General features: G+C 36.9%; 1 protein-coding gene across 3 annotated transcripts in view; it reads left to right on the forward strand.

The window, feature by feature from the left end:
* Positions 1-27,451, forward strand: part of Dop1a (DOP1 leucine zipper like protein A) — an 88,960-nt gene that overhangs the window by 12,585 nt on the left and 48,924 nt on the right. For 2 of the 3 annotated variants that reach the window (XM_027411011.2, XM_027411013.2), the window contains exons 2-7: positions 10,427-10,617; positions 12,356-12,537; positions 15,890-16,060; positions 18,689-18,878; positions 20,587-20,685; positions 26,458-26,557. In XM_027411011.2, coding sequence (XP_027266812.1) covers positions 10,480-10,617; positions 12,356-12,537; positions 15,890-16,060; positions 18,689-18,878; positions 20,587-20,685; positions 26,458-26,557 — 880 coding nt within the window. In that variant the 5' untranslated portion in view covers positions 10,427-10,479. Of the gene's footprint in view, positions 1-10,426; positions 10,618-12,355; positions 12,538-13,090; positions 13,466-15,889; positions 16,061-18,688; positions 18,879-20,586; positions 20,686-26,457; positions 26,558-27,451 lie in introns of those variants that run through there. The other variant, XM_035443833.1, reaches the window with a different exon arrangement.

The following is a 27,451-nucleotide window of genomic DNA, read 5'->3' on the forward strand; positions in this document are numbered from 1 at the left end:
CTCTTCCTAAATGACCCTCCCTTGTGTTGAGCTGGGGGGAAAAAAAGCCTAATAATAAGTAAGACAAACAGTGAGGTATTTGTGCTATTTGGGGTTGACTTATAGTCCCTGTTCTTAAATCAAAGTTTAGGAAGAATGATTAAAAAGGAAAACATAATTTTATTTCCCTTTCTTTTCTTTTTTAGATAAGTATACTGAAAAGTTATTGTGTTATCTAAATAAGAAGATCTATATATAGTGTTGGGTTGTGAGTGCAGGTACACTTTTTATCAACTAAACCATCTCCCCGGCCCTAAAAATAAACATTTATCAATGTAAGATAATGTACATGGTTGATAAGTATTTGAAAAATATCAAACATTACTAATAATAATCAAGAAGATACAAATTAAAACCACAGGATAACGTCATCTTATCTAAACTGGAGTAGCTATTTAAGATCTGGAAAACAGGTGCTGGCATGAATGTAAAAAAAAATGAGAAATAGAACTGGGCAGTGTTCGTGTACATCATTAGTCTCAGCACTCAGAAGGCTGAGTTCGAGACCAGCCTGGTGTATAAAGTGAGTTCCAGGACTGTTACACAGAGAAACCCTGTCTCAGTCCCCCACTCCACACACAAACACACACACACACAAACACACACACACACACACACACACACACACACACACACAAAGAAAGAGGAAGGAAGGAAGGAAGGAAGGAAGGAAGGAAGGAAGGAAGGAAGATGAGAAGTATGCTGTTATTAAATGTATTGGTCAAGGTTCTTTAGAGCAGTGATTCTCAGCCTTCCTAATGCTTCGATCCTTTAATACAGTTCCTCATGTTGTGGTGACACTAACCGTAAAATCATTTTTGTTGCTGCTTCGTGACTGTAATTTTGCTATTGTTATGAATTGTAAATATTTTTGGAGAGAGGTTTGCCAAAGGTGTCACGACCCCCAAGTTGAGAACTGTTGCTCTGGATACACAGAACAGATAGTATTGATGTATATTATAAAGGATGATTTATTACATTGCTTACACAGCAGAGGCTAGGTAGTCCAACAGTGGCTGTCCGCATGCAGGGGGAGGTTGAGAAACTGGTAGCTGCTCAGTCGATAAAGCTGCTGCCCTGTGGTGATATTTTGTTAATGATCTAACAAATAAAGCTTGCCTGAAGATCAGAGTTCAAAGCTAGCCACACTAGCTAGCTGTAGAGGCCAGGCAGTGGTGGTACACACCTTTAATCCCATCACTGGGGAGTCAGAGGCAGATGGATCTCTCTGTTCTTTCAACGCCAACCTGGGCTACACGAAATTGATCCAGTCTAAAAGACAAACAGAGCTCACACAAAGGTGATCTCAGCACTTAGAGTAGCATGCCTTCAATCCCAGCACTAAGGAGGTGGAGACAGAAGTGGTACAGATAGGCAGAGAGGGATACAAAGCGGGAGGAGACAGGAGCAGTCTGAGGTTTGGTAGAGACAGGTGCAGTCTGGAGATGCAGTTTGAGGACAGGATCTCCCCTTTGGTCTGAGCATTGGTAGAGGTAAGAACTCTCCAGTGGTTGGCTGCTTTGCTTCTCTGATCTTTCAGCTTTCACCCCCTGATTGCTGACTCTTGAGTTTTTATTAAGACCAAAGAATGCATGCTACAGTGCCCCCTGAGTATGCCAACCTGACACCAAAGGTCTAGAGAATTCCTGGAGAGATACTTCTCTTCAAACCATATTGGAAAGCCAAAGATGGGTTCTGATGGCATGAGTAATGACAATGGGATAGGCACACTTACTAGCAAGAAGTAGAAGAATGGGCAGGCAAATAGCATTGCTTTTTCCTTGAACGTCTATATCTGAACTGCCATCAGAAGGTGCCACCCACTCTGGTGGAAAGTCTCCCATGGTTAATCCTTCCTGGAAGTATTGTCATAGACCAATGCAAAGGCATGCCTTTTAGTTAATTCTAGATCCAATTAATCATCACACTGGAAACTGATATGGTCTCTATAAAAATAGTATTGAGATTCCCTAAGGAAACTAAAAGTATATCCATCATCTGATCTAGTTACCCTGCTGCTGGGACTGTATCCAAAGGAAGAGAAATCATTACTTTGAAGTCCCTGCACTTGGATGTTTATTGAGGCATTATTCACACAAGCTATATGTGGACTCAACCTAGGTGTCCATCAACTGAAGAATATATTTTTAAAAATGAAATATATATACATATGTATATACACAAACTTGAATGTTATTTAACCCTCAAAATGAAGTTCCTTCATTTGTTCCAACATAAACCTGAAGAATAGAACATCAAGTAAAATAAATCAGGCACAGAAGAAGTAATACATACTTGCTTATGTGTATAAATGAAAAATTAATTTCATAGAAGTCAAGAAAAGCATTTATAGTCATGCATCGTTTACAAATAGAAATATACTAAAGTACAGTAAATGTTTAATGTTTGCTCTAACTAGATCTGTATCTGATTAATTTTAATATATTTGACCTCAGAGCATCAAATTATTTTCTTACTCCCCCTTTTGCTTAATTATGTCCAGTAAAGATTATAATAATTTTGTCAGTAACTAGGTAAGCCACCTGTTATGTGTGTTCCTACGGGAGTCTTTGAGGTTTTTTTAGAGTACTTGTACAGCCACACGAATGTAGTGTGTATTTAGGAACTGGTCTAGTTGAGCTAAGTGAAGAAGTGGAACATGCTGGTCATTCTCCTGGCTTTTTGTTGTTGTTGTTGTTTTACCCAAGAGAAAAAAAATGATTTGTGGACTATATTGGCTTCAGTGGATTATTTATTCTAAATACCTGAGAGTCTGCTGTAGGCCACTTACAGAATTGATGCGGAAATGAACTAGTCAGAAAAGTTCCCAACCTCTTTCAAGATGTGATAGACAGGAAAAGCAAACAGAACACTTTCAGATTATAAGAAGTATTGGCCAAGGGAAAATGTGATGTTTTAGGTAGAATGAAGAGTGTGTACCTTGAGGCAGGTGACTTATACTAATCAGAAAGTTTTTTCTGATGTTTTGCTGTAATTGAAGGAGCAGAAGTTTTTTTCAGAAGGGTAGCAAGTACAAAAATGCCTACAGTACAAAATACAAAATACAGTATTTTGGTAAACATAGTTAGGATATTACTCTCTAACATCAGAGAAAAACCATTGGCAGATTTTCAGCAAAGAAAAATGATTTTAGGTGATCTCTGTCTTCTCTGGAAAATGGATCAGAAACTCGAGAATAGGAGTGGGTTCAGTAGTCATCTCTAACTAAATAGCTGTAATAGAAGAGGAAAGTGGTACATTGAGGATGCATCAGTGAACAGATCCATTTAAAGCTATGGGACTAGAAGAAATAAGCCTGGGGGAATGAGGATTTTAGAGTGAGCCCTGAAGTACTTCCATGGTGAAGAATGAATAAAAGACAGGAGCCAACCTAGACAGAAATGGCCAAGACATAGGAACACACCCTGAGTCGAGACCAGGAAGCCAAAAACAAAGTGTGTTTATTATTACTCAGAGTAAGATGAATGGCTAGAAAGTTAGCTGTTGATTTGCAGACATTTATATGATTTGTTTCCTGGAAGGACTGTGTCATAAGACGTTTTTGAGTAGGCTAAATTGTAAACTGAGGATAAGGAAATGAAATGTTAAATGTTGGAAAATCTTTCATAAACTTTTGCTGTGAGAAAACAGAGAAACTGATGGTCAGCCAGAGGACCTGTGGAGGTCAAGGTAATGAATTTTGACTTCATACTCAGAGATAGATAAAGAATGGTCCTGTAGGAGGAGCTGGTGTTGAAGTGGGAGAAATAATATGGGCTCTGAGCATACAGGAACTGAAATCTCGACCACAGCAAAGAGGCGGACCTTCAGTGGAAAGGCCTTCTGTTCCTAACAGGAAAAGCAGAGAATATGGGTAGAGAACAACATTGGTGTAGGTTTGCTAGAGGGGAACTCAAAGCATTCCTCATGTTTCTTCTTCTCCTCCTCCTTCTCCTCCTCCTCCTAATTAACTACATCTTGTTTTGATATTTATTTATTTATGTATTTATTTAATTTATTTATCTGATACGTGGTCATCCTCTCCTGCCCTTCTAGATTCAAGCATCCTCTGCCTCAGCCTCCTGAGTAGTGACACTACAAGCCTCTGCTACCAACTCCACTCTCTTTCCTTATATTTTAGGTAGATCTTTGGTAATAAAGAAGAGAAGATATTGTTAGTTTTGGAAAGAGAAGATATGAAATAGTTGTGCTGAAATGAGAAATTTACTAAGGAAAATCACTAGGTTAGGATAGTGGTACAGCCAACCAACTAGGCTAGATGATTTTTCTCCAGCATTATTCTGGTTCTGGCATTTAAAAAAGCAGACAAGTAGAAGCAGGGTTGGAGTTTTTCTTGGTAGAAGTAAGGGATGCTCTTCTCTGTGAACTCTGAGGAGGTGTTTAGGAGAAAGAAAAGTTTCATGAGAGTGAAGGATAATGGTTTAACCAAACTGGTTGAGTTTAAATATCTGACTCTGCTGTTTCCTGACCTGTTTTTACGCTTCAGTTTCCTATCTGTAAATGAGAATAATAATAGTGTCTGTGTCATAGCCAGATGGTGGTGGCACACTCCTTTAATCCCAGCACTCGGCAGGCAGAGGCAGGCAGATCTCTGAGTTTGAGGCCAGCCGGATCTGCAGAGTGAGTTCCGGGACAGGCTCCAAAGCTACACAGAGAAACCCTGTCTCAAAAAAAAAAACAAAACAAACAAATCCACCTATATTGTGAATTCTTAGTATGTTTTGTTTTTCCATCAAATTTTTAAATTATTAAAAATCTTTAATTTTTTTTTCTTCTATCAACTTCCAGTTCTCAGGAGTTACTTGTCTTATGAATTTGCTAACTGAATAATTAGTTAAAGATTATTTACTGTCACATCAGTGTTGAAACTCAGAACTTTTAACCAAAGTGAAATAGATACACTGATTACCACAATAAATTTCCAGATGATAGCAATTACCGAAGGATAAATTTTCATTTAATCTAAAATATTTGGTAAGAATATCTAGCTAATATATAACATTTTTTTCCTTTCATGGCCAACCAGGGCTTGGTGTTTGTCAGAATTCATCTATATACATTGCACTGTGCTAAAATAGCCCTCAAATATATCTGTAGAAATGCATAATTGGGCTGGAGAGGTAGCTGAGTCATCAAGAGTATTTGCTGCTCTTGTAGACAGAGGGCCTGAGTTTGATTCCTAGTGGTGTATCAGGTGGTTCACAACCTGCTAGTATCTGCAGTTCTGGATTTGACACCACCTCTGACCTCCCAGAGTACCACATATATGTGCCACACACAGAGAGACATACATGCACATAGTAAGTAATAAATCTCTAAAGGAAGCAAGTAATTAAAGGGTATTTCTCTTCAGCCTTCCTGTTTCTTCCTTGGCAAAGGAGAGTGAAAGTCAACATTAAACTGAGCAAAACATCTTTGGATGACTGTTAGGAATTCTACTTACTATTTATGACCATTTAAATGAAACTTTAAAAAATGTAGGTGTTCTTATGCAGAATTTAATTCATTAAATTTTCTCTCTTTTTTTTGTTTTTTGTTTTTTTGTTTTGTTTTGTTTTTTGAGACAGGGTTTCTCTGTGGCTTTGGAAGCTGTCCTGGAACTAGCTCTTGTAGACCAGGCTGGTCTTGAACTCACAGAGATCCACCTGCCTCTGCCTCCTGAGTGCTGGGATTAAAGGCGTGCACCACCAACGCCCGGCTAAATTTTCTCTTTTTATACCATAAAATACAAAATAAATCTGTAGTACCTACCTGTTTTCACAGGGTCTAATTTACCCAGAAAAAAAACTTTTGCTTTTATTTTATAGACAGCTATGTTGCTTCATTATTAATTATTTTGAAAGAAATAATACCACAATAATCACATTATGGCGATTCTGGTCTGATTCATCTGAATTGTCAGTATGAAATAACTAAATTTTCAAAGGGAACTATAGATCAAATCAGGCTGAAAGATTTCTAATGCTATTATGATTTGCTTGTTTCACTTTAAGAAAAAAACAAATCAGCCTGTGGTGGTGTACACCTTTAATCCCAGCCCTCAGGAGGCAGAGGCAGGTGAATCAACGCCAGTCAGGTCTACAGAGCGAGTTCCAGTACATCTAGTGCTGTTACATAGAGAAACCCTGTCTCAAAAAAACAAAATCAAAAAAAGAGAAAGAGGAGGAAGGAGGAAGGGAGGGAGAGAGGGAGGGAGGGAGGGAGGGAGGGAGGGAGGGGAGGGAGGAGGGAGGGGAGGGAGGAAATCAGAATTATTTAGTAACTTCAGGTGTCTCATGCCTGATGCTATAACAGAAAGCTGTATACTGAATAATTTACAGAAGAAAGATTTGTTAAGTGCATGGTTTTGGTGGCCTGGAGACCCAGGGTTAAGGCATCACATTTGGTGAGGTCTTTCCTGCTAGTGGCAACTCATGGCAGAGTCCTGAGGCTGTACCTCATCTGGTTTGAGGAGCTCATGTAAGGCAGCCAAACTGGTTCTTATAACAGACCTAGTCTTGGAGTAGTCAGGAAACCTATGGATAGTTTTACTCATTAATTAATCCATGGTTGAAGACATAGCCCCAAAGACCTAATGACCTAATAATGACTATACCTCTTAATATCTATTAGGAATTGAATTTCAACATGAATTGTGTTGGGGTCATAGTACCAAGTTATATGAAGTAATTTGTTTCATGGGAAGATTGGGATTTTTAAAACTTAAATTGTGGAAGAGATCGAAGTGATCATATGGTTGTCAATTTAAAATGGGTGAAGATGTTCTGTATCTTAGTTGTGGTGAGGATCTTGATTGTGGTCTTGATTCTAAGTATGAATGCGCCCATTACTCATAAGTGTGTTAAGCTGTTTCCAGATCCTCAGTCCTACTCATACTAAAACTAATGACTCTAGCTCCTTGTGTCTGACTGTGCTATATTTACAAATAGTCTAAACACATCCTTTTATACACTTTTTAATCATTTCAGGGTACTTAAAATCATTAATATAACAGCTAACCACATGATTGTATCCATAGGTAATAAATTAGGGGGAAAACCTAGTCCTTAACTACAGATAGCATGAAAAATACTGGCTTAAGCTATCCTACTATAAAATATGGAGAAAAATTACTGAGAACTGGAATTTGTATTACATGTTAAGTTGAAAAGTGACTTATCTGTGTTCTGATGTATGATTAATTTTGTGGTTAACTTACTGAGGAAACTGGACCTAGTGGCTCATTCATATCTATAATTCCAATATGCAAGAGACTAAGGCAGGAGAGTTGCTGTGTGTGGGAAAACATCCTGGTCAATCACTAAATAAAAATTACCTGGATTTTCTTTGATTAATTTTTTATTTATGTGTGTGCACATGCCTGTGGCTACCAGTATAGGTCAGATCTTCTGGGAGTTGGCAACTGAGTTCAGGTCCTCTGTAAGGGCAACATGTGCTCCTAACTGCCTTGCCATCTTTTCCTGCCTTTCATTCCTTCCAGCCTTTATCCCATGAATGTCTCTTACCAGTTTATAAATGCATTATTAATTATTCAAAGTCATGGCTATGTTTTAGTATGCCACGTTTTTTATCAAAAGCATGCTGTTTTGTGTATGTTTTGGCTAAATTTGAGAAAATGTTAGAATAGATAAAATATTTAAAAGTTCATATCATATGGTTCATGATAGACATTTTTTACTCATATTAAAAGCAATCTTAGGAGAAGTCTGAAAGCAAAAACAGAATATTTTGTTGACCTTTGATAAGGAAAACTGTAAATTATTTACATATATATTAATATGAAAAGGTATATTCTACACACAAATAAACACAAAATTAATTTTTTTAAAAGATAGAGCCTGGGACAGAAAATTATTCCTAATGGCTTTGGTTTGATTTTGCTTTAGACAAGATATTCCACAGCACTGTCCTTTTTGAAAATTGTATTATTTGTTTTTTGTTTTGTTGTTGTCAAGAAAGAAACTGTCAGTGGCCTAAAACCTGCCAAGTCGTCAAGACTGGCCAGTCAGTAAGCTGCAACAAGTGTCTGTCTCCACTTTCTCAGTGCTGGAATTATAAACACATACCACCACACCAGGCTTTTTACATTTTAAAATTATATGTGTGTGAGTGGTATATGGGGGTGTGTGGGTATGTGGAGGTCAAGTTGACAGCGAGATGTCTTGCTCAATTGCTTCACCACTTAGTTTTTGAGACAGGGCCTCTCATTGGTTCCACAGTTTAAAGTTTCAGCTAGAATGGCTGGTCACGGAACCAATAGGATCTTTCTGTGACCACCCAGCACTGGGGTCTTAGGCATACTCCACCGTGGCCACTTTTTACATAAGTCCTGAAGCTCCAAACTCATTTGTTAATTGCATAGCAAGCACTTTATTCATTGAGCCATCTCCATCCCATTGCTTGGCTTTTTGGCCTGGGATCTGGGAATCTCGGGTCCTCACTTTGGAAGGCAAGCAACTGAGCATCTTCCACTCCCTAGAATTTTTTTTTTTTTTTTTTTTACCTGACTCATCCTTAAAGTGAGGCAAATGTGTTAGTTACAAATTCCACACATTTAAATGGCTACTAATTGTTAGCTTTTTTAATAACACATTAAAGTGTGTCTGATGAACACGTCTATTGAAGTATTATGCTTAAAATTATATTATCCCTCTGCTTATTGATAAATGGCCCCTATTTTCATGAATAGGAGTTGCTTCTAAATTGCTTCTCAGGTTAACCTTATATGTACACTGAATATTGATTGTATATCTTCAAAATGGATGTGTTCTAATTTAAGCTAGAAATCTTGCCAAGGAAAGAAATTGTCCCTATCAGCAAAACGTATGCATGTGCTTTTACTTACTCCATTTACTGCTAACACAGCACATTGTTAGATTTACTTATTAGAATTTATTATATTATGTGCATATGTCTCTAGAAAAGCTAAATCTTTCTCATTCTGTTTACTCAGAAACAAAACTTGAAATGTTTTAGTTATGTTCATTCCATGAATATCCTCGAGGTTTTAGAGAATTTATTATCCAGACTTATAGCTTTGTTTTTATATGCCTTGTTTTTTATTTTTTTTGCTCTAAAGCATGTTGGTATGTGTATGCTTACGGTTAAGGTGGGGGTTTTTTGTTGTTGTTGTTGTTTTCTTTTTCTTTTCTTTTTTTTTTTTTTTTTTTGGAAGATGGAACATGCCTGTAATCTCAGCTACTTGGCAGAATGAAGCAAGAGGGTCACAAGTTTGAGGCCTGTCTGAGGATAAATTTATCTCAGGATAAAATGTAAAAAGGGCTGAGGATGCAGCTCAGTGTTAGAATATTACAGGGGAGACCCAAGGGGCTTTATCATACTGACAGGGTATAGAAACCCTAGATTGACAAGAAAACAGCTTGTATAACATTTCACTTACTTCTACTTTCAACTAGTAAAGAAAGCACTGTGGGTATGAATCTCATGAGTCTCATTATTACAGCTTTGTATTGTACATCTGCATAATTTTTATAGATATGTCTGTTCACATATTTTGTCCATTTTAAGACTTTGTGTTCTTTTAGTTGGGGGGGGAGTTTTTTATATAACAGTTCAAGTACATGATCAGATAGATTAAAAATATACATTCTCCCACTCTCTTCATTCTCTTATCACTTTCTTGAATGGTATCTCTTGCAGCATAAAATTTTAAATATTGATAGTGGGACTTTTTTTTCCTTTGGTTGCTTTTTCATGTTATTTCTTAGAAGATTGCTTACCTCTAGGTCATGTGGATTTACTCCCATGTCTTTGTATAATTCTACATGTCACATTTAAATCTATGATCTTCTTAAGTTAATTTTTATATAACTCAAATTCTGTTGTGGAAGAATATTCCTTTACACTGTTTGAGGACATGTTACTGTGATTGTTTTAATAGAGCTGAATGGTTAATAGCTAGGCAGGAAGAGGTTAGGTGAGACTTCTGGGGACAGAGAGATCTTGAAGATCTGCCTACCTCTGTACACCACTGCCTGGCCAAAATTGACATTTTCTTCTTCAGTTCTTTTTTCTTTTTTTTTTCCCTCTCCTATATCCTTGATGTGCCCAGTGTAACCATTTATACTAGATTTTGTTATTAAAATAGAAGAGGATGTATATCAGAAATGTTTTATCAACAAATGTGACAGAAATAACATGAAATAAACAGAAATTTTCTTTTTATATTCCTAAATAATGCCAGTTTTCCACTTGGAGTATTAATATCACCTTGTACACTAGCCGACTACAATTTTGAGTGCTTCTGTTAAAGAAACTGTAAAATTGGTCATTTCTTTTATAATGAGACTCTGAACACACTTCCATACTTTACTTTGTAACCTTGGTTTCCCTGGATCTCTTCTAGGGAATGATTTTGCATGACTTTGGAATTGGTCTCTAGTGGGACACGGTGGGAGGATGAACACAGAAGAGCTGGAGTTATTGAGTGACTCCAAATACAGAAACTATGTAGCTGCAATTGACAAAGCACTAAAGAATTTTGAATACTCCAGTGAATGGGCAGATTTGATATCAGCACTTGGAAAACTCAACAAGGTATGCTTGTTGTATCCATTTAGTAAAAGAAATAAAAATCAGAAATCTGTTTATACCTGTTTATGCAAGATTTATCTAAATCTTGAAATAATATAAATTATAACTGAACTGCTATATAAATGGCATTTTACTTCATGAGTTCATGCTTGTGTAGTCTGGCATATTACTAACACTTCAGTAGTTCTCATTCAAAAAACAATAGCACTTAAAAGATGTGATTATCATCATTATTGGCACTTGTGAAAACACAAGACTAGGAAGCATGTATGTTACTGTGAGGGTCAGTTTCTGTAATTGAGCATCAATCAGATAAAGCTTTGGAGTTCTGGCACCAGAATGAAAAGCTGTAAATGGTAAGTAATGATTGCAATATCCTTTCCAAATGGTGTAAGTATGGCAAAAAGAAGGGCTTTATGCCTAGGCAAGCCCAGTTACAAGTCAGTACTTTTTACAAAGGCAATCTTAAATGTAGTACCTAGGCCTCAGAACTTGATTTGGAATGAGGCTTCTTCCCTAAGTCTGGTTTTAGACAAGTTGCTGATCAATGCTCGGTTTTCTGTTTTGATCCAATTTTGTTTTATAATTTCAATCAAACTTTTCCTGCTTCACACACATAATTTTTGTATGATTATTGTTCTTAGTAATCTGGGATGCTTCTGAATATTAAAAAAGGCTGGATAGGAAATGAATCCTTTACAATAGCTATTTTAACATCAAACAGCTTTAGTTGCAGTTATTATGGGAAAATCTTAATATGCATAGCAAAGACAATAGGTTGCAAGATGTTTTCACTCTACAGATCGTCATCCTGCTAGTACAAGAAAAAGAGGTTTTATTTTCACTGTGCTAAGGGTTTACATTAAAATGGGGACATTCAGGCGTCTGTGTTGTACATTATAACATCCACAGAAATTACTCCATAGTGTGAATTCACTTACAGTAGCTAGGCTCTTTGTCTTGCTGAAAAACTGCTACAAGTCCCATTTTGAAGGCTGCTTGGGAACTATTTTCAAAAGCAATTCATTGAAATATGAATATGAATTAGACCAAGAATATAATTAGCTTCTTATATATTAATCAGTACTTGTAAAAACACTTCACTGTATCTAAATAACAAAAGTAAGATACTGTGATTATAGATGAAACTGAGGGTAAAACATGGAGGGATAACCCAAGGATTTTTATAGGCATATGTGTATGCGAATATGTACACACACAGAGAGAGAGAGAGAGAGAGAGAGAGAGAGAGAGAGAGAGAGAGAGAGAGAAAGAGAGAGAGAGAATTTGTTTATGTAGTCAAAACATATATTTCAGTATAAAGCTAATGACTGGCATCTCTAGTGCTCATAGAAAAGATCTGCAAAAATCTGTGCCTTTATTCTTTACATTTTGTACAAAGTGTTCTTTCACTAAAAATACCTGGACAGCTGGGAGGTGGTGGTGCATGCCTTTAATCGCAGCACTTGGGAGGCAGAGGCAGATTGATGTCTGTGAGTTCAAGCCCAGCCTGGTATACAGAGCAAGTTCAATGACAGCCAGGGCTCAAAAAACCAAAAAAAAAAAAAAAAAAACCTTAACAGAAATGTTAACTAGAAATTATAATTGGTGTGTTTTAACAACTTAATTCTTTTTAATTTTGTCTATTTTAATTTCAAGTGTATACTGATAAAAATAACTATAGAAAGTAGAAATAAAATGGGACATTTTTCTCAGTTGCTGTAAAATTATTTTCTTCAAGGTTTTACAAAATAATGCCAAGTACCAGGTCGTACCCAAAAAACTGACCATAGGCAAACGCCTAGCTCAATGTCTGCATCCAGCATTACCAGGTGGAGTTCATCGGAAGGCACTTGAAACATATGAAATCATTTTCAAAATCATTGGACCTAAGCGACTTGCCAAAGATCTTTTTTTATATAGGTAAGAGTAATTTTATTAATTATGTATAATATAAAAGTATATTTCTAGCCAAGCATAATGATACAAATGCCTTTAGTCTTAGCACTTGGGAGGCAGAGCCTGGTAGTTCTCTATGAGTTTGAAGCCATCCAGGTCTACATAGCAAGTTCCAGACCAGCCAAGTCAATGCTGGTTCCAGACCAGCCAAGTCAATGTTTACCTCACTGGCAGCTGCCAGTCCAAGTGAGCATCATCTTTACTCTGTGCTTTGTCACTGGCCTAATACTGACACAGCCTCTGTCCTTAGCTTCTTATACTCTGTTCTTCACACAGTATTAGAATGATCCTTTAAAAATACATTAGACAAATAATGTCACATATGGCTTCTAAGTTTTCATGTACTGGTTGAAAAAAAATCCCAAACTAAGATTATCCAACTAACAACATAGATCATCTGTATGATCCTTAATTGTGTGAGGATTCCTCTCCTTTGGCAAGCAAACAAGCTCTTCAGAGGAGCTCAGCTGGGCATCCTCTAGTCTTAGACTGCCTTCCTAGGATTACCATCAGATATACAGGTTGAGGATCCAGTAAGACGGCTTCTAGTTCTGACAACCAAGAACAAGTCCAGGCCTCCAGAACTTCGGACCATCTACAAGTTGTATTCTATACAGCTCCCTCTTTATGTTCAATTAATTTGCTAGAGTAACTCATAGAATTCAGAGAAACATGTTCATTGGCTGTCATGAAAGTTATTTTAAAGGACACAGACAGATACTCCGACAAAATGAAGGTCCTGAGCACAGGAGTTTCCCTTGCTTATTCAGAGCTGATGTGCACTGCCTCCCAGAATGTGGATGAGTTCCAGATTACCTCCCTGCATACCTCTACATAGTCACTGTCCAGAAACTCTATCTTTTGAGGGATTTATGGATACTTAATTACATAGGTAAGATTAAAGCATGAACAACCATATAGAAAAATGATTACACCAAAAAACGTATTCTCTAGTGCTATGCACAGTGAACAGGGAAGCCAGCACAGTCTGTCTGTCCACCTTCTTTTTAGTGCCTCTGTGTAACATTACTTCCTAACATATTTGGGTAAATGACAGTGTTCTGATCTACTGTCAGTCAAGGTAGATGAATGAATTTCTTTACAGCCACATCCAAGTCAGAAAGGCAAGGACAAATTAATTTCTACAGTCTACCTTTGAAAAGAGAAAGTCCAGTTTTTATGATCTGGCTTTAGGATAAAAAAGAGAAACTGACTTCTGAATCCTAAAATATCATAACAAAAGACTGTTCTTCATCTTCATTGCTTTAGACCAGGGATGGAAGACCAAATGTTTTTTTTTTCCCCTTTGTTTTTTAAAGGTACTCTTTTGCTGTAGTTACTTAGTAACTAAGGACTATGAAAGTGAGAGTGAGGCAGAGGCAGGTGGATCTCTGTGAGATCAAGACCAGCCTGGCCTACAAGTTCCAGGACAGCCTCCAAAGCCACAGAGAAACCATGTCTTGATAAAAAAAAAAACAAAAAACAAAAAAACAAAAAAAACACATTACTTTAGACCCCCCAAAAAAGAAAGTTAGAACTAAAAACTATGAGTGATAGCTATAGTTTATATATCACAAATTACATCATATCACATGTAGAAGGATTACAGTTGAAGAGTATGGGGAGGTGACAAAATATAAAATGGAGGTGGTGTGTGTATAGATAGATAGACAGACAGACAGACACACAGTATGGGGGGGTGGTGTGTGTATAGACAGACAGACAGACAGACAGACAGACAGACAGACAGACAGACAGACATAGACAGATATGTAGATGTACACACATATATTTGGATATAACACTATAATCAAATATGTTCACTCCATACTGTTAAACATTGATACAGAATGATGGCTTCAAGCTAAAAGCTGGTAAAAGTTGGTATTTGGAGGTTTGATTGTTACCATCTGTTATCTTTTTTTGAGTCATGGAGAAATATTTGAGTACCTTGGGTTGGAAATGAAGGTGTCAGCAGAAAAAGACAGAAATTGAGGAGGTAGAGTTAGTTATCTGTGAGGCTAGCGCATACCAAAGGCAGGATACAACCCCGAGCACATAGAAGGCAGTTGCCAAACAGAGAGTATGACTCTATATTCAGGTCACACTGTTCCTAAAATTTCAGGCAGAAAACTGGTCAATTGAACATGACATCTACTTCCTATATAAAACTAGGAGTGATTGAGAGTCTTCATTTATCTTCAGAGCATTACCTGAGTGTGGATGTGTGATGTAAGGGACACTTAAATACAGAAATACTGGCAGTTTTGATCTCTTGTTCCTGATACTAACAAATAGTTCAGAGCTAGTAGTAAATATTGTAATAAGTTCTGAAAATCAAGTAGGGGTACTATCCTTCCAAGTCCAACTAGCAGATAAGCTTCATTAAGGAACTGACACAAACTGAGAGCTGAATCTTTAAGGATCTTCGAATGTATAGAAGAATATACTCTCTTAAGAGTAGGGATTTTGTCTTTGTGATGGTCAAAGGCCTGAACCCTACAGAGGGCATGGAAGGTTCTCAAAGGAACCAGCAGGAAACACTTCAGAATAGCTAAGTTGGGAGTACAAGATTGGGTTGTACAGCATATACAGCAGCCAAAACTTAAAAACTTTCCAAAACTGTAATGGCAACAGGAAATCTATGAGAGGTTTTCACTAAGTAGTAGCTTCAGGGCAATTTTGAATTCTGCCTGTAAGATAAGGTGTTGAAAATATGGCAGTCTCCACTAGGTAATTACATAGATGATATAGGAAGAATTTACTCAGGCATTATCTAGAAGGGAAACCTGAAGAGAGAACATGGCCAATAGTTAATGGTTAAAGGAGATTTGTTTTGTTTTGTTTTTAGACAGGGTCTCTCTACATGGCCCTGGCTGTCAATGAATTCACTATGTAGACCACACTGGCTTCGAACTCAGAGATCCACCAACTGCCCCTGCCTCCTGAGTGCTGAGATTAAAGGTGTGCACTACCACACATGGGTCTTGGAGGAGGCATTTTTATAGTAGGGGCATCACTCCTAGACTTTTGGCCAGCCAATAACAGAGATGCCATGTTTTAAAGTGCTAGTTGCAGGGGAGAAAGGGCAGGGTTCTGGAAAGTGAGAATTCTTGTTTGGACTTGTAGAATATAAAGACTGCAACAGCTAGGAAGCTGCAGGGCTTGTGTGTATGAAACTAAAGTGAGAATTGGTTTCGTTTAATCAATGTAGAAGTCATTACTAGAGACTATTCTAGTCATTTGCTATAACCTGTATGATGTAATTGCATATGAACTAATGTTGTTGCTGTTTTACATCTTTCAATTTTGACAGTTCTGGATTGTTTCCTCTACTTGCCAACGCTGCCATGTCTGTGAAACCAGCACTGCTCAGTTTATATGAGATATATTATTTGCCTTTGGGAAAAACTTTGAAACCTGGTCTCCAGGGATTGCTGACTGGTATTCTTCCTGGCTTAGAAGAAGGATCAGAGTATTATGAGAGGTAATGTCATATTTGGTCCACCTTGTTGCTCATCATGGATTGGTCAGCAACCATCCTTAACTGTTTTAACATCACAAAATTAATTTTTCTGGATGCGTCAATATAACACACCAAATTTTCAGTAGCCTGGGGAGATGGCTTAGCAGTTGAGAGTTGGGGTTCCTCTTGCAGAGGACCTAGGTTGGATCCCTAGTAGGAAACTATAACTCCATGGAATCTGATGCCCTCTTCTAGCCTCTCTGGGTATCAGACATTGCATGTAGTGTGCATACATGCAGGCAAAGCATCCATACACACTTAACAAATAAAAATTGAGAAAAATATTATTGGAGCTAGGGATTACAAGCACTTTCTGCTCTTCTGGAGGACCTGGGTTCAAGTTCCAGCATCTACTTGGGGGTTCACATCCATCTGAAACTCCAGTGTCAGGAAATTTGGCATCATTTTCCAGCTTCCACAGGCAGTAGGCAGGCATGTAGTATGCAGATATACATTCAGGCAAAACAGGCATATATATAAAATAAGATTTCAATAGCAATAAAAATTGTTATAAAGTATCTCATTTGAGCTTAGGAACACTTTTTAATATTTTCTAATTGTGTTCCATTTTCTCATCTGTAAATGAAGCATAATACCTGTTTCTTTGTTACTGTAGTAATGAAACCAGTCCAGTGCTTTGCACATGTAAGTCACTCAAAAATCATGACCCATAATTTAAAATAGTGATACAACAAATAGATTAGCAAATAATGAAGAGTACAAAAGGAGGCCCTGTACCAGCCTTGTTTAAACTGCTGATGGGAGAAAAATAGCTTGGCACCAGTGCACTGCTTTTCACTGGCTGCTGCCATGATACTCCATACTTAATGTTAAAGAAAAGGATCTGTTCTGTTTTGGGACTTATTGGGTTTTTCTTTGTTTTTGTTTGTTTGTTTGGTTTTTGGTTTTTTGAGACAGAGTTTCTCTGTGTAGCCTTGGTTGTCCTGGAACTCACTCTGTAGACCAGGCTGGCCTCAAACTCAGAGATCTGCCTGCCTCTGCCTCCCCAGTGCTGGAATTAAAGATGTTTGCAGCTACAGCTACACTACAACCACCCAGCGAGCCTATTGTTTTTTTAAGAGCTAATAGCTACAGACAGTGCATGATACCCTTATATTGCAACCAGAAAAAAAGAAAGAAAAAACTGATTTTAGGTGGCACAAATAGGAAATCCTAAGTTTAAGTTGTGAGTAGATGTAATGGTCAAAGCAAATAATTTAATCAAGTATACTGACTAATTACTCTAGTGTATTTCAACTATTTCAACAATACCATAAGACTATAATCCTGAAAATACTGGATTATCCTTATAGGTTACATTGAAAGGAAAAAAAAAATGTAGTCAAAACTTAATAGCATAATTTTTAAGAATTAAGTTTTTAAGAATTTTCTTTGCTGTCATCATTATTATCATGTGTCTTGTATGCCTGGTGTGTATAAAGGTTGGGGGACAACTTTGCAGTTGGTTCTTTCCTACCTTCATGTGGGTTGCATGATGCAAGTCCGCACTGCAGGCTTCCATGGCAAGTGCCTTTACCCCTGAGCAATTTCTATGGTCCGTGTTGTTTGCTTTTATTAATTTACCTATTTGCTTATTATTTTAGAAGTATACTATAAAAGTAGTTCATTTTGCTGGGCGTTGGTGGTGCACACCCTTAATCCCAGCACTCGGGAGGCAAAGGCAGGCAGATCTCTGTGAGTTTGAGACCAGCCTGTTCTCCAGAGCGAGTACCAGGATAGGCTCCAAAGCTACACAGAGAAACTCTGTCTCAAAAAACCAAAAAAAAAAAAAAAAAAAGTAGTTCATTTAATTTATATGTAAGTTTTAAATTATTCTCGGAAGAGAAGTAGAGAATCAGTGCCATTTAATTCTACTAGTTGTAATTAAAATTTTAAAAAGAAATTAAATCCTCTTTCTGGTTGTAGTGTCCTGTGATTTATGTTTTGCTAATTATTCCACAAGAGTACTATAGAAGGGATTTATAAATGTGTTTTTTTTTTAATGCGTAGATACATTGAGGCCAGAGATTGATGTTACTATTAAATCACCAACAGAAGTCTACTATCCTATAATGTAATAGACTTCTATATATTGAATTATTTTGTTTAAAGCAAGTCAGTCATTAATGTCCTTAGTTTAATTTTTGTCATAGGTCTAATTCACTTATATGATTGTGAACTATATGTTATGATTGCAAAAAGAAAGAGAGATTTGGAAATATCTTTTTAAGTTTTGTAGAAGTCAGCATAAGTATGCCAAGATTGATTAATTTTATATATGTGGCTTTATTGCTTACAGTAACTTAACAGTCTGGTGAAGTAGGCAAGTGCTGCAGTGCTTGTTCTCTGCATCTTACAGATGGAGACTGAATTGAAATGATTTCATCTATCCAGCTAATACACAGTGGAGTCAGGACTTGCACTGCTCCTCTGACTTATGAAGTGTGTTCTTCAGACTAGCTCACTTGTTTCCAGAGTGGAGCACATGACAATGTTGTGGATGCTGTCATTTATTTTGGAGGAGAATAATAATCTCTTTTATCTGACACTGAATGTTTCTTTCTTCCACCCTTCCATTTTGCACCCCAGAACAAACACACTGCTGGAAAAAGTTGCTGCTGCAGTAGAGCAGTCGGCATTCTACAGTGCCCTATGGGGCAGTCTGCTCACCAGTCCTGCTGTGCGCTTACCTGGAATCACATATGTTCTGGCCCATCTGAACAGGAAGCTTTCAATGGAAGATCAGCTGTATATAATTGGCAGTGACATTGAGCTCATGGTAGGTTGTCATGTCACAAGTGTTCCTCTAGAGCCAGGCATTCCAGACTATTCTGAGGATCATGCCGGGCAACATTCCTGTTCTCATGGAGCTTACCATTTTTCATCAAAGAAAACTAACAGCCAAAATACTGAATAATTATTGATATTTTAGAAGACTAATTTTCATTAAAAACATTATTATTTATTCCTGTTACCTTTTATTCAAGCAGTTTCATGATTTTTATTACTCCTGTCTTGCTTACTAATAGACTACCATAGCTATATTTATTATAATATCCCCAAGTGGACTTTCAGTCTTACTTTTCTTTTTAAGAAAGATGAATTTTAGACAAAATGGTATATAGCTGAATTCTGCATAAGGTTTGAAAGAGAGTATGTAAACCAAAGCAAACAGTGAAAAAGAGAATAGCACACTGACTGTGTTCTGACATTCTTACTTTCCCAGATTGGTAACTAACAGAAGAAAATCTTTATTGGATGCTATAGTCTTAAAATGGGAGAGGAATCTATTTTCAAAAGTTCTGAAATGTTTTTTGATTAATCTCATTTTCCATATAATATGACTGATAATTTATGTACAACTTTGTTTAATGACTTAGGGTTTCAATTGCTGTAAAGAGACATGATGACCACAGCAACTTCTTTTTTTTTCTTTATGGTTTTTCAAGACAGGGTTTCTCTGCCTGAAACTAACTCTGTAGACAAGGCTGGCCTAGAACTCACAGAGATCCACCTACCTCTGCCTCCCAAGTGCTGAGATTAAAGGTGTGTGTCACCACCACCTGGCAATGAAGCAACTCTTATAAGGAAAACATTTAATTGAGGGGCTCACTTGCAGTTTCAGAAGTTAAGTCCCTTATCATCATGGCAGGGAACATGGCAGCATATGGTGCTAGAGTAGTAGCTGAGAGCCCTACATCTTGCATACAACAGGAAGTCAACTGAAACACTGGGCTGTATCCTGAGCATAGAAAACCTCAAAGTCCGCCCCCACAGTAGCATACTTCCACAGCTCCTAATAGTGCCACTCCTTATGAGATTATGGGGGCCAATTACATTTAAACTATTATAGTTAGATTTAGTTGAGTACTACTTACATTCACTAAAATTGGGCCATCTTACATATATGAGTTTTCACACATACATACATACATACAGTATCCTAACCACTACTATAAAGAATTCTAAGAAAATTGTATTACTCCCGCCCAAAGCACTAGACTTCTTATGGCCACTCTTTTCCTGCTTTCAGATCCTTGAAAAGGTTGGTCTGGTTTCTGTTTTTAGTTTCACTCCATCCAGACTATCAATGTGAGTTGAATCATACTGCTTATGGCCTGTGGGTGTTAGTTATTCACAATTTATAAAATAATTGAGATTAATCCATGGTTCTGTGTGTCATTGGTTTGTTGTTTTCTGTTGCTCCGTATTTTCTTGTTGATAATACGATGGTGTGATTACTCTTTCATCAGTCAGTGGACATTTGACTTGCATCTCACTTGGGGCAAGTATGAGTAAAGCTGCTACGCAACATTTGCACAACCATGCTGTGTAGACATGTAATGGGGCACAGGGTAAAAAGTCATTGATTCTGACATTAAGATTGTAGCACTCTGATTAGTACAGGTATACTTTCTCTTTTTTAGATAAATGAAAAGTTACTGTGGCAAACACTTCCAAGTATGCTAAAGGCTTTCTTTTTTCAGGTAGAAGCAGTAAGTACTTCAGTGCAGGACTCAAGTGTACTTGTACAGAGAAGCACATTGGACCTCATCCTCTTCTGTTTTCCATTCCATATGAGTCAGGTAAAACTTTAATGCTAATGTTGTCAACAAAGACAATCTTTGAAAAATCATAGATCTGTGATGTGTAGTTATTTTAAAGGTACTGTATTGGAATATTTTCTCCATAAGTATATAGAAAATTAATTCCTTCTTGATGAGTAGAAATTGTATTTTAAAGAAAAATACTGATCTGTTTCACACGAATATAGTAACTGAAGCAGATTATTTTATACTTTTCAAAAATTTTCTAAACTTTAAAAAGTAGGAAGTGTTCATTGCTAACTCTAAATTAGCAGTCTTGAAACCAAGGCCTTCAACTCAGCCAGCATCTGTCTGATGTTACCTTATCTTGCTTTGGTGACTCCACCATACATGCCAGAATGTTAGGGGAGTTAGCCATTGTTTGAGAACCAAATATTTAGTGCCTGGGCCATTTGCTACCAATTTCACTACAGATAGAAGCAACTGACTAGACAAATCACAAATGAAGTGTTTCATTACTGAGATTTAATTTAATCAATATCCTTAATTTAAAAGAAATGATGTAGATCTTTTAAAATACTAAACTTGAATGTACATTCAAGAATGGTGGGACCAAATATTTTAGTAGTAAGATGCAGAGATTTTCTGCTTTAAAAATTGAATTTATACCATGTGTGGAGGTACATACCTTTATTCCTAGCACTCAACAGGCAGAGGCAGAGGCAGGTAAATCTCTGTGAGTTCCAGGAAATCCTGGTTTACATAGTGAGATCCGGGACAGTAAGAGCTACTTAAGAGCTAATAAGATCCTGTCTCAAACAAATAAAAGAAAATTTATTTCTAAAATGAAGTTAGCAGGAAGGACATTGGTGCTTTCATAATGGCTGCTAGTTGAGCTCAGCAGTTTCTCATTATAACTGGCTAAGTTTTTTTTTTTACTACTTTACTCAGTTGTTTATTACTTTAATTTGAATAAATAATAATTGACAAGTTTTATAGTTCATTGAGAACATTTTCACTAATTGAGATATAACTCACTTCTAGTTTCTATTTTGAGACGTTCACTCTTAATCATGGGTCTTTTATCTGTCCTCTGGATTTTCACATTTTCCCTATTGGGAAAATTCAGTGTAGACTAAGCTTGCCAAAGCTGTAGCTTAGGGGTGGCCAAATGGACTGTAATATGGTAACTTTTTAAGTTTTATAAAAGAAAATAAAGAAAAATAAAGAATGTGTCAAAGAAATGTGGGTAACAACCTAAACATGTACACATAGGAAGAGCATCATTGACCTTTGATCTTGACCTTTCTTCCTGTTGAAATGTTTCATATTAATAGTCCCTCCACTGAGAGGCTCCTCCACAGCATCCAGGAATTAAGGTTTAGGCCTAAATTGATAAGGATTTAATTTGTAATCTTACTAGATCAACCGTTAACCTTAAACCGTCCCCATACTTTCCTGCTCTCCCTTCTCTCTATTCCTGCAAGCCAAAATGCTACCAGACCTCCTATGGTGTGTTTCAGGAAAACACTAGTGTGTTAAGTTGTCTCTTGGTATTTACTTTTCTGCTACTATTGCAGTTCTAATCCTCCATTACTGTGCCACATTATATAAGGCTCCAAGGCTGGTATAGTCATCTTTTTCCCCCATTTGACCTTTTTTCATGTCTTGTATGTAATATGTTCTTAGCAAGTATTGATTTTAATTGTAACTTAACAGAGCCTTCATTTCCTACCTCAAAAATATGATTGCTGTTATGCTGTGGATGGACTGGTAGACTTCTTTAACTTACTTCAGGTAAAGCTGACCTGAATATCTACTATTAAATGTTAGTTGAGATTATAGTGATTTTTTTACATAGTACAAAATATGTGGTGGTGTCAGTAATATTTAAAAATGGCTTCTTAGCCATACATCCGGTGATGGTGGCACATGTCTGTAATTCCAGCATCGAGGATGCTAAGGCAGGATTGCCAATTCAGTAGACTTTGTGTCTAAAAAGAAAAAGAAAAAATGTGGCATCTTATCTGGGGAATAGCTCAGTGGCAAATACATGAGGCCCTGAGTTCAATCTTTATCATCAAAAGTACTTGACTTTTTATTTATTAGTAGTTGACAAAAATTGTGGGTTTTTGTTTTTTCATGATGTTTTCAAATATATGTATAGAGAGAAGGAGAGAAAAACATTTTAGAATGGCTGAATTAAGCTAACTTGTTATCTTAATAACAAGTTTAATAAGCTCACATACTTATTTTCTGCAATGAGAATACTTTCTTAATACAACACATCTGAACTATGGTTACCATGGTATAGTATGTTCAGAATGTTTCTGAAACGTTCCTCCTGAAACTGAAGTTTTATAGCTTTTACTATTTCTTCTGTTCTTTCCTATTTGAGTTTTCTCTTCAGATAAGGTGGGGAAACACTGGTTCTTCCAAGATTTTGAGATAGTGCCTGTAACCTACATGTCTGCTAGTAAGGCAATAGCATAGGAGTCCTCAAACATTTGGTTGCAGGATCTATTGCATGCTTAAAAACTGTTGATCTCAACATTTTCTTCACATAATTTTAAAAAGTCTACTGATTTATCTCTAAATATTGTTATCTTACCAGCATGAATAACATTTGTAAAAGTATGTTGTTATAGTAAAAAAAAAAAAGAAAAGAAAAGAAGAAGAATGAAAATAATGAGAAACAGAGTTTCATACTTTTTTTCCCACAATTTCTTTAATAATTGGCCTAAATGCACAAAACTGAAAGCTCATACTTGCTACTTTTTTGGTTGATGTATATGAAAACAAACAAACAAAAAGCCCAAAACAAAACTCTCACATTGATATGTAATTGTAAAAATCAAGGAATCATTAATGTTTTTGTTAATAAGTACATACATACTCCTTGATGCTATACCAAAGTTAGATCTACTCTTTTAACAGTTAATTGCAGTATGTAAACATAAACCAACTTTTGGTATTCTGTTCTGCTGTAGTCTGCTAGTCTAGCTGGTACTTCTGTTGAAACTTTTACTCATATGTGATTCTACATCATCAAGTTTGGTTATTTAGAAAATGCTGGTGTACTGAGTTGGGCAGATTTTCCATATGTAGACCTGCCACGATATTCAACTAAACACATTTGATGCTATTGCTACTTACATATATTAACTTTTTCTCATCACTGTTGCCTGATGTGAAACATCTTAAGGAATGTTATTTTAGCGTGTTCTTTCACAGAGATTTCAGTCATTGTAACAGGGAAAGGATGGCAGCAAAAGCAGCTCAGTCCATGGCAATAGGAGCATGCTGCAACAATATGCATTCAGAGTCCAACTTCTGCTCACCCACCTCCACAAGCTCAACTCCCATTCCTGAAGTCTCCCAGAGTAGAACATGAGCCTGGAGGCAGATGTTTCTGGTCTGAGCCATAGCATTTTTAAAAACAGTAATCACATTCATTTATTATGGTGTGTGTGTGTGTGTGTGTGTGTGTGTGTGTGTGTGTGTGTGTGTATCAGAGAGACAGAGAGATGAGAGAGAGAGAGAGAGAGAGAGAGAGAGAGAGAGAGAGAGAGAGAGAGACCACAGCATAGATGAGAAGGTCATAGGACAGTTTGTAGGATTCAGTTCTCTTTTTCAACATTTATGTAGATCCTAAGGATTGAGCTAATGTTATCAGGGTTGGCAGCAGCCACCTTTACCTATTGAACCATCTCAACAGCCCTGAATCATAACACTTTGTCAGTGAAAAGATTTTAGGAACTGAACCTTCCAGGCTTAGTCCTAGTTGCCCATCCTTTGTTGAGGCCCAGTCTGATCAGTCATTTCTGCACTGTTCCCAACCCCAAGGCTTAATCCAAATTTCGTATCCTGTATACCAGCCCAGTTTGGTCAGCCTGCCTGACTTCAACCCACTCATGCCACATTCAACCTCCAGGCCTTACCGCAGGTGCTCATCCTATGCCAATCCAGTCTGTCCTAACCCAGAGCCCACATCTGGACATGGGTCAAGCCTGATGAGTCACTGGAACGTAATCTGCCTGCAGCATTTTCAATCCTCAGGATGTACATAAATGGTACAGCCTGTTTAACATCCTAGTCCATGTAGCTTGCACCTTGAACAACTGGTCAAAATGCAAAGAACAACTGATGGTGGATGTCTGGCCCTAACTGATACAAATATGCCATAACCCCTACACCTAAACCTCATGGAACATCATCAAAGAGGAGGTGGAAAGACTTTAAGAGCTTGGGGATCAGGACATCAGCTTCAAAATTGTCTTCTAAATATGAAAGGGAAGCTGTACCCATGAAATTTCAACATCATGCTTGTCTTAACAAGACCTGAATAGTCACAACTCCAGTTGACATGCCTACGTGAATGGTGGGAATCTCACAAGGTCCTGCCACTAGATGAAGAGCTACAGGCAATCAATGACTGTGGAGAGAGGTAGAATCAGTTTTTCAGTTGGTTTTCCAGTGCTGAGTGGCCTAAAACAGCATAAAAATATACATACATGCAACACTAAATGGACTCAGAAGGTTCTATTTATATATTTATTCACTTATAACAGTAAAGATAAAGAAACTGTGAGTTAGAGAAAGAGGATGTGGGACTTGGTTGGATGTGAGGAAGGGAGGAATGATGTAAATACAGCTCATATATATGAAGTGTAAAAAAATAGTTACTGAAAAGTTTTATCTCAGTGTCTAGAAACAGTGTAACTTCAACACACAAAGTCTTCCACAACTTAATTTTCTTTTGGAATTGCCAATGTATTTATACCAATATTGTTTTCATTGAAGTGACAATATCATTTTGTTGGAGGAATGACTACTAAATGCCAAAATCTAAAACATCATATTTTATATTGCTATAACCCAACATTTTATAAAGAAAGACTGTAGTTTAGCAAAAATAGTATTTTTTCGGGGGGGAGCGTTTCTGTTCTAAATACTAAGACAACCATCCTACATTATACATTTTAAGTATATAAAATAGTAAAAGTCATAAGCTGAAAACTGTACCTTGAGTGACAATCTCAGGATCCAATAACATTCTTTTAAAAGAATCCTAGCCTTGAACTCAGGTTTAACCCACTGAAAAGCTAAAGCTAAAGGGAAAAATCTGAAGGAAAAAAAGTTAAAGCTATTGATTAGAACAAAAGAACTGGATTTTATTTGTGGATTTTTTTCCAATTTGAGATACTATAGGTAGGATTTAAAAAAAAAAAAAAAGAAAAAGAAAAAAGAACAGTACTGAATTCATGCTAAAGGTTTCCCAGACTTTAAAGTGCATTGACATTGTTGAATGATTAAAGGCTATGACTTCCTACTGTTTGTTCTCTTTATAATCCTTGTTTGTGTCCAATTTTACTGTTGTTGGAGAGGTAAAGAGAACTTTAAACATGATGCTAGAATAAGTGAGTTATAGTTCCAGCCATAAAACTCAAGTTGAAGTTTGGGCAGTGGGGCATAGTGACACACACTTACTTGGAAGGTAGAAGCAGGCAAAAAAGACAGAAGGTCAGAGTGTAAGTTCAGGGCCATCTTTTGCTGCTTACAGAGTAGAGAACAGACTTGGAAGCTCTGTGAGACTACCCAGAAAGAAACTGAGTCGTGTTACCTTTCTTCCTGTTTCCTCACATGTGAATTGGAAGTAATAGCTCCTGTATTTGAAAGGTTAGATGAAGCAATGTTATGTGAAAACCCCTGACACACACTCTAATGTTCTAAGCAAACGTCAAGGCATTCTTTTTTAAAAGAATAAAAAGTCACCTACTTCTGTAAAGTATAACTATGTTCCTTTTTCAGGCCACTCGACCAGATATGGTCAGGATTTTGTCAGCTGCTCTTCATGTAGTACTAAGGAGGGATATGTCCCTGAACCGAAGACTTTATGCATGGCTTCTTGGTAGGTATTTAATGAATATGCTTATAATTGACAAAAAAAAAAAAGGTTTGCCATACATAACTATTCTCAAATTGTATGAAGAAACTAAATGTTTATGTGTAAATGAACTATAACAAATAAAAACTGTGCCATAAAGATGGCTATGTGGCTAAGAACATCTGTTCCTCTTCTAGAGGACCAGGGTTTGGTTGCCAGCACCTGTATCAGGTGGCTAAGAACCACCTGTAATTCCAGCTCTAGGGGATCCAGTGCCCTCTCCTGGCCTCCATGGGCGCTTGCATTCATATAGCATACACACACTAAAAGTCAATCAATCAATCAATCAATCCCAGGTGTGGGGGGGATTATCAGTAATGATATCTATGAGCAAATTTCAGAAGCCTCTTAACTGAGGGGGCCATTTGAATCTATAAAGTCATATTCACTTTATCAAGATGTCATTCCTGCAATAAATTGCTAGGATTATACTTAATGTTAGTGTATTAAAAAGAGTAAGTAAATAAAATAATACAAAATTCCCCAATTTCAAGGCATCAAGGAATCATAAATAGTAATTACCACTGTCTCACAGATGACATCAGTGTGAGACTCTATGTATACTTAGGCCATAGAGCATTGTATACATGTCATCTTTGACCTTTGTATGAATATTTTGCCTGTCCTCACAACCTCTTATTGGAGTAAAGGGACATTATATAATTTACCTTAGATATTGCAAATCCTCAGTTATTTCAATGTAAGATTTGAGGTAAAATAAGATAATTCTTAAAGGATAATATTAGACTCATCTATTGAATTGGTTTCCCTTTATTAAACTATCTAAAATGGTCTCTCTTGCTGACACTGAATGGGCTACTAATTGGGTAAGTGTTTGGTGCTGTTTTTGAGATATTT

This window comes from Cricetulus griseus, chromosome 4 (assembly GCF_003668045.3).
Source record: "Cricetulus griseus strain 17A/GY chromosome 4, alternate assembly CriGri-PICRH-1.0, whole genome shotgun sequence".
In the NCBI taxonomy this organism is placed as follows: domain Eukaryota; kingdom Metazoa; phylum Chordata; class Mammalia; order Rodentia; family Cricetidae; genus Cricetulus; species Cricetulus griseus.